This window comes from Topomyia yanbarensis, chromosome 2 (assembly GCF_030247195.1).
Source record: "Topomyia yanbarensis strain Yona2022 chromosome 2, ASM3024719v1, whole genome shotgun sequence".
NCBI lineage: Eukaryota > Metazoa > Arthropoda > Insecta > Diptera > Culicidae > Topomyia > Topomyia yanbarensis.
In genome coordinates this window covers 134,678,056-134,694,197 of record NC_080671.1, presented here as the reverse complement: position 1 = coordinate 134,694,197, position 16,142 = coordinate 134,678,056, and the positions used below count along the sequence as shown (strand labels likewise).

General features: G+C 38.2%; 1 protein-coding gene across 1 annotated transcript in view; it reads left to right on the top strand.

Annotated features, from left to right (window-relative positions):
* Positions 1–16,142, top strand: part of LOC131681427 (facilitated trehalose transporter Tret1-2 homolog) — a 35,967-nt gene that overhangs the window by 10,144 nt on the left and 9,681 nt on the right. The window contains exons 2-4 of the mRNA XM_058962209.1: positions 14,064–14,297; positions 14,363–14,498; positions 15,658–15,849. Of these exons, the coding sequence (XP_058818192.1) occupies positions 14,100–14,297; positions 14,363–14,498; positions 15,658–15,849 (526 nt within the window). The 5' untranslated portion in view covers positions 14,064–14,099. The remainder of the gene's footprint in view (positions 1–14,063; positions 14,298–14,362; positions 14,499–15,657; positions 15,850–16,142) is intronic.

Below are 16,142 nucleotides of genomic sequence, written 5' to 3'. Positions count from 1 at the left end.
CAACCAAAATATGATCGAACTATTTAGTTTAATCATAAGACGCTATGGTTGAATAGTATTTTGATTGTTTTCGTATAGTTTTTAAATGGTTTACAATATCACCTTGATGTCAAAGAGAAAGTTGCAGGAAATGTTATGGGCCTTTTGAAAAACTTATTATTGTTGATGGAGAAACTCGAATAACTTCTGAAAAGGTCGTAATAAAACAAAAAAATTATGTTGTTAAAACAAAATTTGAAATATCTCGAGAACTACATTTCAGAATTTTTTGTTATTAGCAAAAAGCGTTTAAAATCATATTCAAAAAGTAAATTGTATTTTTGACTGCATATAGTATGAATTATTAAAATATGTTAAAAGTTGTTGTTAGGAAATTTTTTTTATTAAAAGCTTCTCCATGATCCAAATACACTGAAAAAGTTTCTTTTACGTTTTTAAAACGATAAACATTAGATTTTTTACATTTTATTATTAGGTAACGCGAATAACTTATAAAAAGGGCATAATCACACGAATTAACTGTTTTTGTTGGAACAAAATTCCAAATATCTCAAAAACTATCGCATTTTGGAAGATTTTTGCTAAATAGATTTTGGTTTAAAATGAGACGTAGAATTATATTCTGCAATAAAATTACAGTTTTGTATGTCAATTAGCATGAAATTAAAAAACATGTATAAAGTTATTATAAGAAAAAAAAAATACCGATAAGTTCTCCATCATACAATTACATTCAAAATGATTCTTTTCTCTTGAGGTTTTTATTGACAAAATATAACAAAATAAAAAAATGGGTTCTTTACAATACAAATTTTTAACACAAATTTTTGTTTATGTGAAAAACGACGCAACATTTTTTTCAGTGTATATTTTTTCGCACTTAAATATGCATTATCTGAAACTCGTTTTCAGAAAGTTTTGCTGTATAAAATACAGTAACCGAACAAAAAAAATTTTAAATAATTCACGTAGAAATGTTTACGCCCTTTTAAAAAATTGAGTCAAAATAGTCTTACTAATTGTGGAAAATGTTTAGTCTTCCATGCCGATGAAATGTGTAAAGTTTCATTGGTATCTAAGATGGTCGGTCAGGAGTTTAATTATTTTCGGAAGGATCTTCGTTGAATTCCTCAGCTACGTATCGAAGCACCAGAAAGCTATCAATGGGTGTTCATTAGAGTGACAAGAAAAAAATTACTCCTATCGGCCCACCCCTGTGTCGATTCCTAGTCCCACCAGGAGTACTTGCTCCAAATGAAGCAAATCGGACAAATTGTAGTAAGCTTGTGTGGGATTTTTCGACAATTTACATGGAGGACACGCACACTAGATTGCATTTTCGCTACTAGGTGGGATTTTGTGCATCGTATTATCACTGTAAGTGAAAATAAAGATATTTTAATTGTCTACAGTTTTGTCGAAGACTGCTAATCAATCCGGCTTTGTTAAAAGGCGTTATTAAACTTTTAACGAAATGATGTCTGAGTCAGTTTTGCATGGAGCCTAGCAGTGCATGGCTGTGTAGTGGTATTAAACTTCTGCTCTGGGCAAGATTAGAAGGTAGACTGGAGTTTTTCTAACCCTATGTGCGGGGTCGGGACTCGAACCCAGATGCGCTGCGTACAAGGCAATCGATTTACCAACTACGCTACGCCCACCACCTAGATTAACATTTAAAAAATTGTTTTTTGAATGTTATGGATAGAGCTGTCATCTCAACGATGTTATGTTGACAACTCAACTTTCCTTAGGATAATGCCAAAACATTGTGTTAGACTTTTTAAAAACTATTAATGTCTGAACCCTTTAACATTATTTAAATTTAATGCATAGTTAGGTGTACTCCGTAGTTGAGCATTGAATTCTTCTGAAACAAACGTACTTCTCATAAATCTGCAAAACGACACTTTCTATTTGAGCTGACGTATTGATTGATAGCAGTACTGAATAGGATTAATGGAGATCATGCAGTTGGAGATGATAATTGTACAATATAATATGCAATATTATAACAATTTTGCTATCATAACTATAAATGATCAACGAGATACAACCTATAAGTTTAACCCTGCTATAAACATGATATTGACACTATTGGTCCCACTCGAAGCGATCGTCAAAGAAGCTAGTTTTCAAGCGTATTCTCCGAACAGCGGAGATCATTATCAGTAATGTACTGACCCCACACGAACCTAGGTGTTTGTTAGAGTTGATAAGCTTGATAGCAGTAACGAGTGAGGTAGATTTCCACGCAATAATCTATTCATTGATCGACTGATTTGCGAAATAAAGCATTTACTGTCATTGGGGGTGATTTGGAACCCAAAATATTTTTTTTGCTTAGCACCTAATAACCTAAAGCTTTTTCTTATGCTACTATGCCGGTGAGGTGCAAGAAATTGATACGTATATTATGGAATGAGTGTAGTTGGTTTTATAGCGGTGTACTTCAATGTCAGAAAAGAAATCGATTGAAGTTTTATATCGTAATAGTATGGTACTGAACTGCATGGAATATAAAATTTGAAGGCTTAATTTAAATACGATTGTTGTTGAGTGAATATTTGTTTCTGTTTGATCCATATATATTGGTTTCGTAGCCGTTGGTGGTGTGTCATAAGATAACGGTGTGCTGTTTACGGTTATTTATTTATTTATTTGTTAATTTAATTTATTCAGCTGTCATGAAATCCACTTTTCCGGATCTTGATATATATTTTTTAATCGCGATGTCAGGGGTGGGTGGAGATAAACCATGAAAGCACCTCTTTAGAACAATTGTTTACAAATATACGTAAATGTTGTAGTTGACGTTGCCGCATTTGTGTACTGTGTGTAATTTTTTGCTTCTGCTCTGGGCAAGATGAGAAGGTAGACTTCCGAATAAACCTGCATAAAGGTTATGATTAGAAAATGTCTGTTTTTCTTGAGTTCAACATGAGATAAATTGAATGTAAATTGAAAATCTTCTTGATTTAATTTGCCTGTTACCTTCTCGTCTTGTTTACAAAATATCGTAATCCAACCTACTGTGTCGAATATGAACAAAAATGTGTGACGATTACAAGCAGAAGTATGTCGTACACTAATTACGTAACGTGAGGCTAAGCTAAATATGGCCATTTTTTACACCCTACAGTTTTATCATGTTAGACATAGCGTGCTAATGATGTCCCTGACCAATAATCAAAAAGAAGCGTTTGTTTCGCGAAACGAACTATGAAGTGTACCTCTAATAACGCTAAAAACCGTTATGTACACTTTTTTTTGGCATGCTATCTGTGGATGTGGTAATATGAGTCAACCATTAATAGAAACGACAGACTCACAAGTTTCCCGTGACGCAAGACATACTAACTCATGTTATACTAGAGGATCCCTCTGAATGTCACACACAAAATGCGTTGGTAATCGAGGATGCTTTGCCTTTCTTATGTCTGTTTTTTTCCTGGCGACAATGGTCACACTTTACCTACCAGCCTCAGCAGATGCTCAACCTTGCTAAATGTTGGACAGATAGGAAAGCCTTTGAAATCGATCACAGCTGTGTTAATGTTCCACAGTCACAGGCTTATGTTCCTTTGATTCGTTCATTTCTGTAGAAGCACTGTATATTTAATATACTGTGACTGTGGAACATTATATAATATACTATATTATATAATAAATAGAAACAGTAACAGATCCAACATAGTTTGATATGTAGGTTTAAACGGGACCGTCAGTAGTACCATCCTTGGAGTCCGACGAACCTCTCGACGACCCTGTTTTAATCATATAAAGTCTTATCACACTGTTAGAGCGATCAATTCGTTTTTCATCTATTATGCGTAAAAGTTCCGATGAACAATCTTACTATTTATGAAAAGTTTTATTTATAAGTTGGCTAGACGATAGACAAGTGATAAACGAAAAGATGTCTATTATTTGTTGTAGTTGTGCATGTCGGCTATTTTTTACTTTCCGCTAATTCTTTTGCTTATTCGTGATGTTTCGTATTACTTGTTTAAATTCTTCAACTGGAAACGCAGATCGAGTTGCAATATCCCTTAATATTGTTTTTAATACGAGCTGAACCTAAAATTGGTTGTCAATTAATCGGTAGATGGGTCTTACACGGTACACGATTTCCGCACTAATCAGTCTCCCAAACACTTGCTCGAACCTATAATAGCGATCGGTTGGTGCTACATATGAATGACTTTGCCCGAAATACGGCGAGAAGGGTTTTCCTCTTTGCTTTTAAATCATTTTCTTAAAATATAGTGCAATATTGGTCAATATTATTTTGTACGATAAAGTTTTAATATACTTCATCCGAAAGTTGAGATAAAGGCGCACATTTTATGTCTCGGACATTTTTTGTATCTTCTTTATTTATTACAGTACTAGCGATTGAAAACAAGTATTTTTCATAAATTTGGAAGTTCAAGACAATTTTTTTTTGGAAATTCCGCCTATTAGGCTGAAAAAAATTCATGTCGACTATTTTTGACTGCTAAACCACAAAAAATTGAAAAAAAAAAAACTTTTGATTGACGTAGAATTCCTTTTGTACTTTTAAAATTTGCGCTTCAAAGCCGTGTTATAACTAACTTAAAGTTTAAGTTGAACGCTGGGTAGTATGGGTAGGAAAAATTGTGTTCAGCTTTGCCACGAGATGTCCATTTAAACCTTTTCAAAACTCTAAAAGAAGAATATCAGCCGATTTATTAGATCACAACGATTCAAATCATACAAAATAGCTGCTGGAAAAACTAGCGGTTTCGCTAAATGGTATGCTTTTGAAAAAGTGGCTATGATTGTTTATCATACTACCACACCGTGCTGGGGTACGCAACACAACTGCGCAATGAAAAAATCACAGCCACTTTTTCAAAAGCACCATTTTGCATGAATTGGATCGTGATGATCTAATAAATCGACTGATATTCTTCTTTTAGAGTTTTAAATAGGTTTAAATGGATAATCTGGTGGCAAAGCTGAACACAATTTTTCTTACGCACACTGCCAAGCCTTGAGGTAACTTGAGCCTTAGTGTTAACATTCTTCAATGTTGCCAAGCGATGATGTTAAGTTACTCTCGATGACGGTATGCTTGTTTTACTCAGCAACTCACGATTCTAGAAACAATAACGTTTTCTGTAACCATTCATTTAAGCTGAACATTAGGTAAATATTTACTGCCGATGTAATTAGAAAGATCCAGTGGCGTAGTAGCGGGGGGGGGTTTTGGGGACGAAACCCCCCCCGAAGTATTTTGGAGAAATTTGAAAAAATTGAACATGTTAAACAAAAATATACCTAATATTTTAAATGAAATTCTCAAAGTTTCATTTGCAAAAGTTATCTTGTGAAAATATTTCCTTGTAGTGAAAATTGGCTGCAGACTCGACACCTACCTGTCGGCACGTTGTGGAGGCTAGCTCAACCGCCGAGGACTATAATGGGCAGATCGCGGCGAAGCGAGGAGCTAGGAGCTTAATGGTTCACGAAACGGATATCGGTACCGAGAGAAATTTCGCCACATTCTGTAGTCTTTGACTGACGGCGAACATGGACTGGAGAGTGTGAGAGAAGTATCCCCAGAGAGACCACCAGGCGATTCGCTACCGCATCGGCCAATGGAACCCTGCCGCAGCACAAAGAAGGACGGGCGGCAAGCTAAAATGGAAGACGAAAGCCTTTAACGAAAACCTCTTTGTTGAGTTACTTCGGCGAACAACGGAATAAAGTACGTTGATACGGCTGACGGCTAACAAGAAGGATTGTGACGGCTTGTGACGTTACAATGTCATGAGAACTAGGACCATGCAGTAGGCGGCGTGCAGCTTACTGGTTAAATGAGTAACTCAGTACGCTGCTTGTCTTAGAGCCAGAAGGCGGGCTCAGAGCGGCAGATCGGAGAGTGAGAGAAGAACGCAAGCGACGTATCTAGAAGGTAGGGACTCTTTAAAACGGGAGATCAAGCTTAGCAAGCCAATTGCCATAAGTAGCTGTGCTGAGAAATAAACGCCAATCCCTGGGGGACGCGTGCTGATTCGTCATGACGAAGACGATGGTCCGTCGACACCAGCTGAAATATGCCCGGGTAAGCTAAAGATAATCGTTGAGGGTCTCTTCCCGAATCACGATTCAACTGCCTGGTCACCGACACCGAAGAAGGCAGAGGTAACACAGTCGAGTGGCAAGTGACTAACTACGAGCTCAAAGACGCGTAGATGTGACTAAAATCAAAGCAAACCCTCGGTCCGGATGGAATACCAACCGTGGCGCTGAAAGCTGCGATCCTGGCATATCCGAACATGTTCAGGATGCTGCCAAATACAAATATGTAATATGTAATAATAATAATAATAGTTTGTATTTGATGCTACTGCTGAAGTCTTTAGACGATGGTAATCCCCGAAATGAGGAAGGTGCAGAAACTGATGTTGCAGCCAAAGTCAGGGAAGTCACCAGGCCATTCAGCCTCGAATAGACCAATGCTGCAGCGTGACATAAAAGAATGAGCCAGATCATGAAGAGCTGCTTCCAGAGTAGAGCACTGATGTACCAGACGAACAAATGGGCAGAAGGCAATGCGAGTCGCAGCGGGCGTAACTCAGGGCTCCATTCTCTGTCCAACACTTAGGATGCACTGATAATATAAATTTGTGAATATAATGAATCATGCAATGCACGAATTCATTCGTCGTTTTCTGCAACGAAGTATTTTCGTGCATTGTAAATAGTAAGTTTCGTTCAATTCATGAACAAGAATGGCCGTATGGTGAACGAAAGCTTTCGTAAATTTTACACATTTAATGTACACTGCACGAATGTTATCGTTGATAACGACATTATTTTTCGTGAATGAAATGAAATGTTTTGTTTATTTTAATAAACGTTTGTGTATATTACGAACGATTTCTTTGGTCGCACGAAATCTTTTCGTTTATCTTACAAAAGTTTTCGTATTTATTAGTCTCTTATTGTTTTCAGTCGATCTTTTCGGATCGATGTCTTTTTACATTTCTTATAAAAGAAATGTATAGAATTCGCTCAAACTTTCAAGATTTTTTCCGAGGCCCGGAGGGCCGAGTCTTATATACCAATCGACTCAGCTCGACGATTTGGGACAATGTCTGTGTGTGTGTGTGTGTGTCTGTGTGTGTGTGTGTGTATGTAACGGACAAATTCTCATTCGTGTTTCTCAGCAATGGCTGAACCGATCTTATCCAAACCAATTTTAAATGAAAGAACTAAAAAACAGTATGAACGCTATTAATTTGTTTTTGATTATGATGTTTAGTTTTCAAGATATGAATATTTGAATGCGTAAAAATGGCGTTTTTTGCAGTTTTTTTGAATTATCTGCCGAAATTGATAATACAGATTAACAATTTATATGTTTTTAGACAGCTTTAACAAATACCTTTCGAACAAGCTATAGATTGTTGAATTCGGACTATTATCAGAAGAGATATTTATAATTAAATGCGGACGAAAGATTTTTATCATTTCCCATTGCCAGAAATATGACCAAAAAATGTAATCTATTATTAGCGCCAAAACGGCTTATTTTAGGTAAATAGTATCTTCGGAGAATTTAATGAAGATAATATGCCCTTTCTTTTGGTATTGTGCTTTTGCTGATTAATCCCCCTATGAGTGAGATATTTTCACAAATTTTCTTGGAAGTGATTATATCGAAATGACGTCTTCAGCAAATTTGTAGCTCTTACTTTTGCGAATAACTTTACTGAAGACTTTAAATATCTATTTTGAATACTTTAAAAGTTATGGATTGTCATTTGTGGATTACCTTTTGTCGCCTATTTATTGTTCAATATAGTAATAATCCATTGAAATAAGCCAAACATTATTACGATAAAACGAATTTTGTATTTCATTTTTCTATCTACAACCGCTAGAAATAATCACCGAACACTTCCAAGTTGTCTGGAAGGAACTTGATAACTTATCAGTGCAAAAATGTTCATTTGTGCGAACCTTCTGACTGCAATTTTTCTAACTTATGACCATCGGATCGATCTGAAACATATCGGAAAATGAAAAGCGAAATAAATAACTACAAGCAACGGCGTAACCAAGAGAAGGTTTTGGGGTTTAGCACCATACAACCCCCCTCCCCCTCCACCACACCCAAAAAAAATATTGGATTGAAGTTGAAAATTTATTGATGCAGACTGATTTAATTCAATTTTACAATAACAATTATCTGATCCGTAGATTGATAACCTGTTGTTGTAAACATCATGAGGACTTTTGATAAATTGTCGGAATGGGGTCCTGATATGTAACTGATCTATAGGTCTTGAATTCACAGTTGTCTAATAGCATCAATATCAAATTCCTGCCTGAAAACATTCCAATAGAAAATTCCAGAGTTCTGTAATCAATCATAATCCTCAGATTTATTTCCAAATTAATCTCGTTTTTGTAGAGATGTGCTGTAATAAGGGTCTTTATTCAATAGGAAGCGAAGTTAAAATTGATTTAATGTCTATGAAACATAGAATTGTTCACCAAAAAAATGCATAACTTTCAACATTTGCTAAAAATGTTTTTGCCTTTCTCATTCACTCTAAAATTCGTCAATCTAATCTCGACCCGGAGGGCCGAGTGTCATATGCAAATCGACTGAGTTCGTCGAGATTGGAAAATGTCTGTGTGTATGTAGAAAAAAATGTGACCTCTGTATCTCAGAGATGGCTGGATCGATTTGCACAAAGTTAGTCTCAAATGAAAGGTACAACCTTCCCATCGGCTGTTACTGAATTTTTTTATTGATTGGACTCCCGGTTTCGAAGTTACGAGTTGAAGAGTGCAATCACACAGCAAATTCCCATATAAACTGAAATGAAAAATTTTCAAAATCAAATTTGTAGTTTTGATGCCAAATGCCTTTAAAGTGCATGAAACATTGAGATGTTTGGCAAAAATTGACTTTTTTGGACTTTGGTACATTTTTGCCTTTCTCATATAGAAAGATTATGCAATCACTCTAAAAATCGTCAATCATACCGGCCCGAGGGGGGTATGCAGTGAGGGGTTGCTACTTTAAAATTAAAACTAGTTTAAAATTTCTTAAGTTGAAAAATTTCGGCAGGACGTGGACCTCCCGGATCATTCTCCATGATCCACTGCTGGTTTCAAGCGATGTTTCAGTATCACATAGTTTCTCAAGATCGTGGCTGTCGACAAATGAGAAAAGCACAATTGCATCACTAGGTGGACTAAAACAGGTTTTTATTTTGGGAATGCGTCGAGTTGAGACGAAAACGTAATATGATTAATAACGAGGATAACACTTTCCGAATGTAGAGAGAAATTTATGAAAAATGACGATTTCCATTCGATTCTAGCAGGTTCTGATCGATTTTGATGAGCATTTGATTTTTGTTGTATGACCAATTATATGTATAGGTCAAATGTTTAAAAACAGTAATTTAAGGTCAAGATAGCATCATTATGAAACCGCCAATTTCGGAGGTTTAGTATCTTCAATGAGTTTTACAAACGTTAAACAGCGCATCATTTGATAAAATAATTTTGACGGTGTATCGTCCAAGAAGTATTTATGGTGAATTTTCTCAGGTTTTATTCATGACTACAATAAAGTCTCAACAAATTCGCTAAAGACACGAACCTTGTTACTATTTTCTGGAAAATAATTCTGCATAATTTAAAAACTTTAAAAATTATGGTTTCGGAATTATGCCGTTTGGACAGTATGATCGATTTTCACCAAACCCCCACCAAACCGAATTTCTGGCTACACCGCTGACCGTAGAAACAAAGTCGTTCTACACTCGTTCACAAGAAACTTCTTCGAATGCTCAATATCTATTATAATACATTGACACCCCAATTTTATCAGCCAAATATGAATTGCCAAATATGATTTTTTTATTGCATCGAACTACAACAATTTTTAGGTAGCTTTCAAGGGGTTATTTTATAGACTTCTTCCAAAATTTGGCGAACCTATTCCAATTCGTATACCAATTAATTGGTATACTTAAGGGTTTATATGTTGCAGATAGAGAAAATACTAAAATTTTCAGCTTTTTTCCTACACAATATTACGAAAACTTATTAAACAATTTTTCCTAATAAGTTTGTGAAAATTATAAACTATTTGAAATTTTTTAATAGTTTAATTTTTTATTTAACCGTGATTTTTTAATAAATAGTGACCATCGCTTCACAACGTAGTCTATTTTTCATGGCTTGCGGTGAGCACGATCTCTCGAATTGCTGAACTGAAAATTATGGAATAGAAATTAATTTTTAGTGTTCTTTACAGATTTAACTCGCCGCGCAAATAGCTCTGAATTAGACCCGCTGGTGCCCTAAGACGATTTCGCTAGATTTTCGGAGCACTGTGAACCCAGTGCATTAACGCAAGTGACGGAAGGCTATCGAAAAGTTTCGTGAAAATGAAAATTCCAGTAATTCCAGATTTCCCCAAACGGTTCGTTTTTGAGAGGTTTTTATTTGTTCTTTGGCATTAGGATTAGTGATAATAATTCAAATCAAGGATACTACTGGGAAGCCACCTTTAGAAAAAGTCGATGTCGAAGTAAAATTTGGAACTATGCAGGCATGCACTTCAGAGATAGCGTGATATCAGGAGCTGCGATTTCATTTCAACGCTTTTTTGTTAAAAGCGCGATACTTACAAATGTAAACATAAGGCTTTTTTCATACATGCGAATGATTAATAAATAACCCCTTTAGGAAAATTCAGTTTTCCCACCACAATTCAGATATTTTATTAACAGAGCATTAACAATAATTCGATGGTATGTCTATTTTATGGGCCATTTTTTCGCTTTCTTATTGATTTGGTTTGAGATTTCTAGCACTGATGTTGTCCTATGCTGATTTGAGCGATTCTCTGACTCCTGCCACTATCCCATGTAGTATGTGTTGTCAAAAACATCGTGAAGCGTCAAGTTCAAAATGTTCTCAAACGATATAATATCCGAAGAGAGTGATAAGAGTTATAAGAAATGTCTCATCACACTGTTAGGTGGATTAAAAGCGTTTTTATTTAAACAAATCGATGTGGCCAAATCGATTTTATTGTGATACGAAGAAATGGCCGCTTGATTGACGAACGAAAGTTTTCGTAAATTTTACTTATTTAGTTTACATTGCCCGAAAGTTATCGACATTATTTTTCGTGAAAGAAACGAAACGATCTTTTAGGATCGATGTTTGACAGCACGGACGCGACGGTTTAACTGATTCTGTACTGCTCCAGATTCTGAATCAACTGGAAGCGAAAGAGGTCCAGGAAATCTTCCTGCAACCGGCGGACACGGATACGACTACTAAATAGTCAGACAACTACAATTATCTGACGAATAGCAACAATTGCTCCATATTGCTCCTTTGACGTGGACGGTTTGACGAATGGTGCTCGTAAATATTATAAAGATATTCGTATATAACAGCGAACGACTCGTTTGCTGAATGAAGCTGTTTCGTAATAAGCTAACGAAAGTCATTTCGTGGTTTTCACGAAAAACTCGTAATAAAAAATAAGTGTTTCGATAGAACTACGAACGATTCATCATATGTACGAAAAATTCGTATATTTTATGAAAGTTGTTTGTACGAAATTAATTCCTAGCGATTTACGAATATATTCTATCAGTGTGGGGTCTTAACACTGCGGCTGCCCAGGAAAGTGAAAATCGTTGGTTTCGTGAACGATGTGTCACTAACGGTGAGACACTTGAAGAAATAGAGGTGTCGGTGACGGAGACAATAGATGCGATCGAGAGCTGGATGAATGGGTCAAGCTGCAAATAGCTCACTACAAGACGGATTTGTTGTTGCACAGCAACTTAGCGGATACAGATCACCATCGAAGGGCTTGTGAATGCATCGAAGCGTGCACTGAAGCAATTGGGAGTGATATTCGACGACTGATTGAGCTTTAACAATCACGTTGATGCGAAATGTCGGGTCTTTATCGAGTGTCTCGTCATCGATACTGCGATATGGGGCTCCTGCTTGGGGTTCGGCGCTGAAAACCAAGTGAAACCGCGAAAAGCTGAACAGGACGCTTCGAATGCTGATCGTACGAGTTGCGATTACGTACCGGAGGCAGTATGCCTTGACGCCGAGATGATTCCCATCTGCATTACCCTGACGGAGGATATCAAGTGCTACAATCAATGAAACGTCAGAAACGTGAGGAAGATGATGAGAATCGATTCGATGATGACGCAGCAGTAGGAATGGGATAATACGGAGAAAGGAAAGTGGACCTACCGGCTCATCCAAACCTGTCGACGTGGGTCAATAGAAAGCACGGAGAGATGACCTTCCACCTGAAACAGCTCCTACCGAACCATGGCTGCTTAAGGAGTATCAGTGTGGGTACGTAACGTCAACACTGTGTCTGGAGCGTCTTTGAATGTCCGAGGTTTGAAGTGACGTGCAGGGAGCTACTTAAAACGGGAGGACCGGACATCAACCCGGATACTGTAGCCTACAGAATGACAAGCGACGTAGAGACGTGGAACGCAGTAAACAGAGATATGATGTAGATCAGTGATTCTCAACCTGGGGTCCGCGAAGTCTTGAAAATAACATATTCATAGCATATAAAACTGATGTTTATCTGTGGGGGTCCGAAGCAACCCAGTGTGATATCTAAGGGGTCCGTGGTACGAAAAAGGTTGAGAACCGTTGATGTAGATCATGACCGTCTTACAGCGGAATGGACATCGAACAACGGTTTCGGGAGAGCAATCACCGCCAGGGAACTCTCCGCAGGTATAAGCTAGATCCACCGTCGAGTACTAGTCGAATAGACTGCAACAGAGCAGCGAGTATGGGTCGTCGAAACGCCAGCGAACCGGAGGTCACGCTCCATGATTCGCCAGACCGACCACGGCACCCCACCGGTTGTTCCGATAGAAAAATAGCGAAAACCAAAGAAGAATCGATATTGAGAAAACTTCTTTCGCCAGGGAACTCTCCGTTAGCGTAAGCTAGATTCACCGCTGGGGACTAGACTGAATAGGCAGCGACGAGACACCACTATTCGCGAGTCATCGGGGCACCAGTTCATCGGATACCCTGCTTCACCAGAATCGCCGAACTGACCTCGGCACCTAGCTGATTAGCTCGATCTCGGGAGAACTTCTCTCGCCGGGGAATTCTCTGTTGGAGTAGGTCAGGTTCATCGTCGGGGACTAGACCGAGTTGTTCGCGAACAAGTCGAGGACTGAATGGACCATCAAGGAAGTAGTGCTAAATGGCCCAAGAAGAGAACTAAATGGCTTAAAAAAGTTGCGGTGCTAAATGGCATCGGTTACGGAGTCAAAGGGCTCAAGAAGTTGTGGTACTGAAACCAAAGAAGAATCGGTATCGGGAGAACTTCTTTTGTCTGAGACCTATCCGTCAGCTTACAGTCAGATTCACCGCCGGGAACGAGACCGTGTAGACCGCGACGATACACCACCAGTCGCGCCGGGGCTCCAGCAAACCGGATGCCCTATTCTACCGGAATCGCTGAACTGACCGCAGCACCTGGCTGGTTGGCTCGAACTTCTCTCGCCGGGGAACTTTTCGTTGGAGTAGGCTAGATCAATCGTCGGAGACTAGACCGAGTAGTTCGCGAACCAGTCGGAAGCTCAACGAGGAAGTGGTACTGAATGGCACAAGGGAACTGAAGGGCTCAGTAAATTAGACTGTCTGAAGTTTGCCGCCCAGATTGTCCTCGTAGGGGAAGAGCATTTATTCTATACCAACAGCTAGCTTTCCTACCTTGACTACCCAAACCCGTTCCCTGAGTTGTTGGTTTTTGAACATGTTTTTCCTGCTCAGAATGTTTTTGAACATTTTTTCATATATATACAAAAAAAATTTCATATCCCCCCCCCGAAAAATTTTCTTACTACGCCACTGGAAAGATCTTATTATACAACGGACTGATGTTGCTTTCGGGTGAGACGTGTGTCCTGCGTGGCAGATTTCTTTTTTTATGTTCTCTGCTGCTGATTCAATTTTGTTTTCATTTTTATTTACAGATCTCAGCGTTCGAATTAAAAACAAACTAACAAAGTATGGCTAGCGTAAAGCACGCGTCACATCATGCGGTAGACGATGATCGTCAACTTGCAGCTAGAAACAATCTGCAGCTGATACAACCCTCGTTGGTATCCGTATTTGCTAAAGACAAGGATGTTGAGCAAATCAGTGGATTGTGTGGAACCGTAGCGGAGCTTTCTCGACGTGCTAGTAAGAGAAGCAGTCGTATGCAGGTATATTTGGCAATCTGTAGAACTCCATTACATGTGCAATAGTTAACCAAAATCGGTAATTTCAGTTGACGATGAGTATCTTAGCGAATCTAACCGTGCTGTCGTCCGGAATGGGGTTAGGGTATTCGGCTATTACCTTACACTCGCTGACACGGGAGAATGATCCTATGCGGCTGAATTCGGAACAGGCCTCTTGGTTCGGTAGGTATCTGATGATTTATATGATGTACATTTTTAGAGCATGAAAATCAATATTTTGATATTAAAAGTTGAAAGTTTGAGACAAGTTGGGGTAGCGGAAGTGTCAAAAGTACTAGTTTGGGTTGGTTAACTAAATGTATAATTTGTTTGTTTTTCCTCTGCTTATATTGTCATAAGGTGCGAATGCTATGAAACGATATAACTTTTGTGTAATTGGTTCAGAAATCAGAAATATTTCTAACAAATATTTGACGTAATTCAAGCAGGCCTAAAAATACCACAGACCAGCCATTATTTTGTCGTGAAGAAAAGGGAAAATAATCATGGTTAGATTTTATTCAAAATGCGCATTTTGAACCGTTCCCCCTTGACAACATAATAGACTGCTCGTCGAAGTAAACCATGTGCTACGCTCTTTCCCCTCTAGTCACTGTTTGGCGCCTTTCTCTTGCTCATGCGCAGAAGCTTCGTTATAGCAGCAGACATTTGTACCGTTTCCAAGAATCATCGGTTTGAATTTTCTCCAGAGATAATAGTATAAATAGAGACGCACGGTGATAATAAAATCGTTTCCGTTTTTGCTTGGTGCTACACCGGTGTAGCATAAAAAAGAGACTGATTGCACCCAAGTTTGAATTACTGTATCGTTGACTCGGACAGTGTAGTGCACTGCCAGAAACGAAAATGCCATAATTTATTTTGTCTGGCATACTTAGTGTGTGAGTATAAATTAAGTGAACTTCAGTACTCCCCTCGCGTTAATCTCCTTAATCCACCATGTTTGTTTACAGTGCTTGATTAGAACCAATTTCGACTTGATAAGAATTTTTGGTTTGTCTTCGCGCATCAATTGGTTTGTTCCAGTGCCAGAAGAAACTGGACGTACTCTGGAGCAAATAGGGAGAATATCGTTCCTGTATTCTCTTCTATTTTTCTTCTTTTGATAGCGAAAAGGAGAAAAAAGAAGTTTTTGCTCTTGTTTGCTCTGGCACAACTGGGAGAAAGTAGCTTGTACTGAAGCAAACCTATACAAGTATCATCTATGTTTTTCCTCTTCGTTTATCACGTGAGGCAACACAAGATCTCCAGCACTCAATAGCAGACTGTCGATGTCTGCATGAGAGGTACACGGTTTGATAATTTATTCTACAATTTTTAGCTTCCATCACTGCAATTGCCTGCCCTTTCGGAGGACTAATTTCTGGCTACCTGTTGGATCGGATTGGACGCAAACGAACGCTCGCCCTGATCAATGTGATGTCCATTCTCTCGTGGGCACTGATAGCCGTCTCCAGCAGTAGCAACTTCGAGCTGATGTACACGCAGATCCTGATCGCTCGAGTCATTATAGGTGAGATGTTTGTTCGATATTGATTGACGTGTCTATAATTTTAGGGTGATTATGACAAATGAATTACGGTAATTGAACCGCACAAGGGTTGCCACCTCTGGTGAGACTTTGACTCAGATTTTTAGTGCCTTGGTGGTAGATTTCATGTAAAACATGAATGGAAACACCCGCTGAAATCAGATAGAATTTCAATCAAAAAGATTGCTCAATAACTTTAAGGAACACCTTCATCGTTTTTTATTACTTAATGAGGTAAAAAGAGATAAGTTCACTCCTGTAGCGCGTCAAAATGA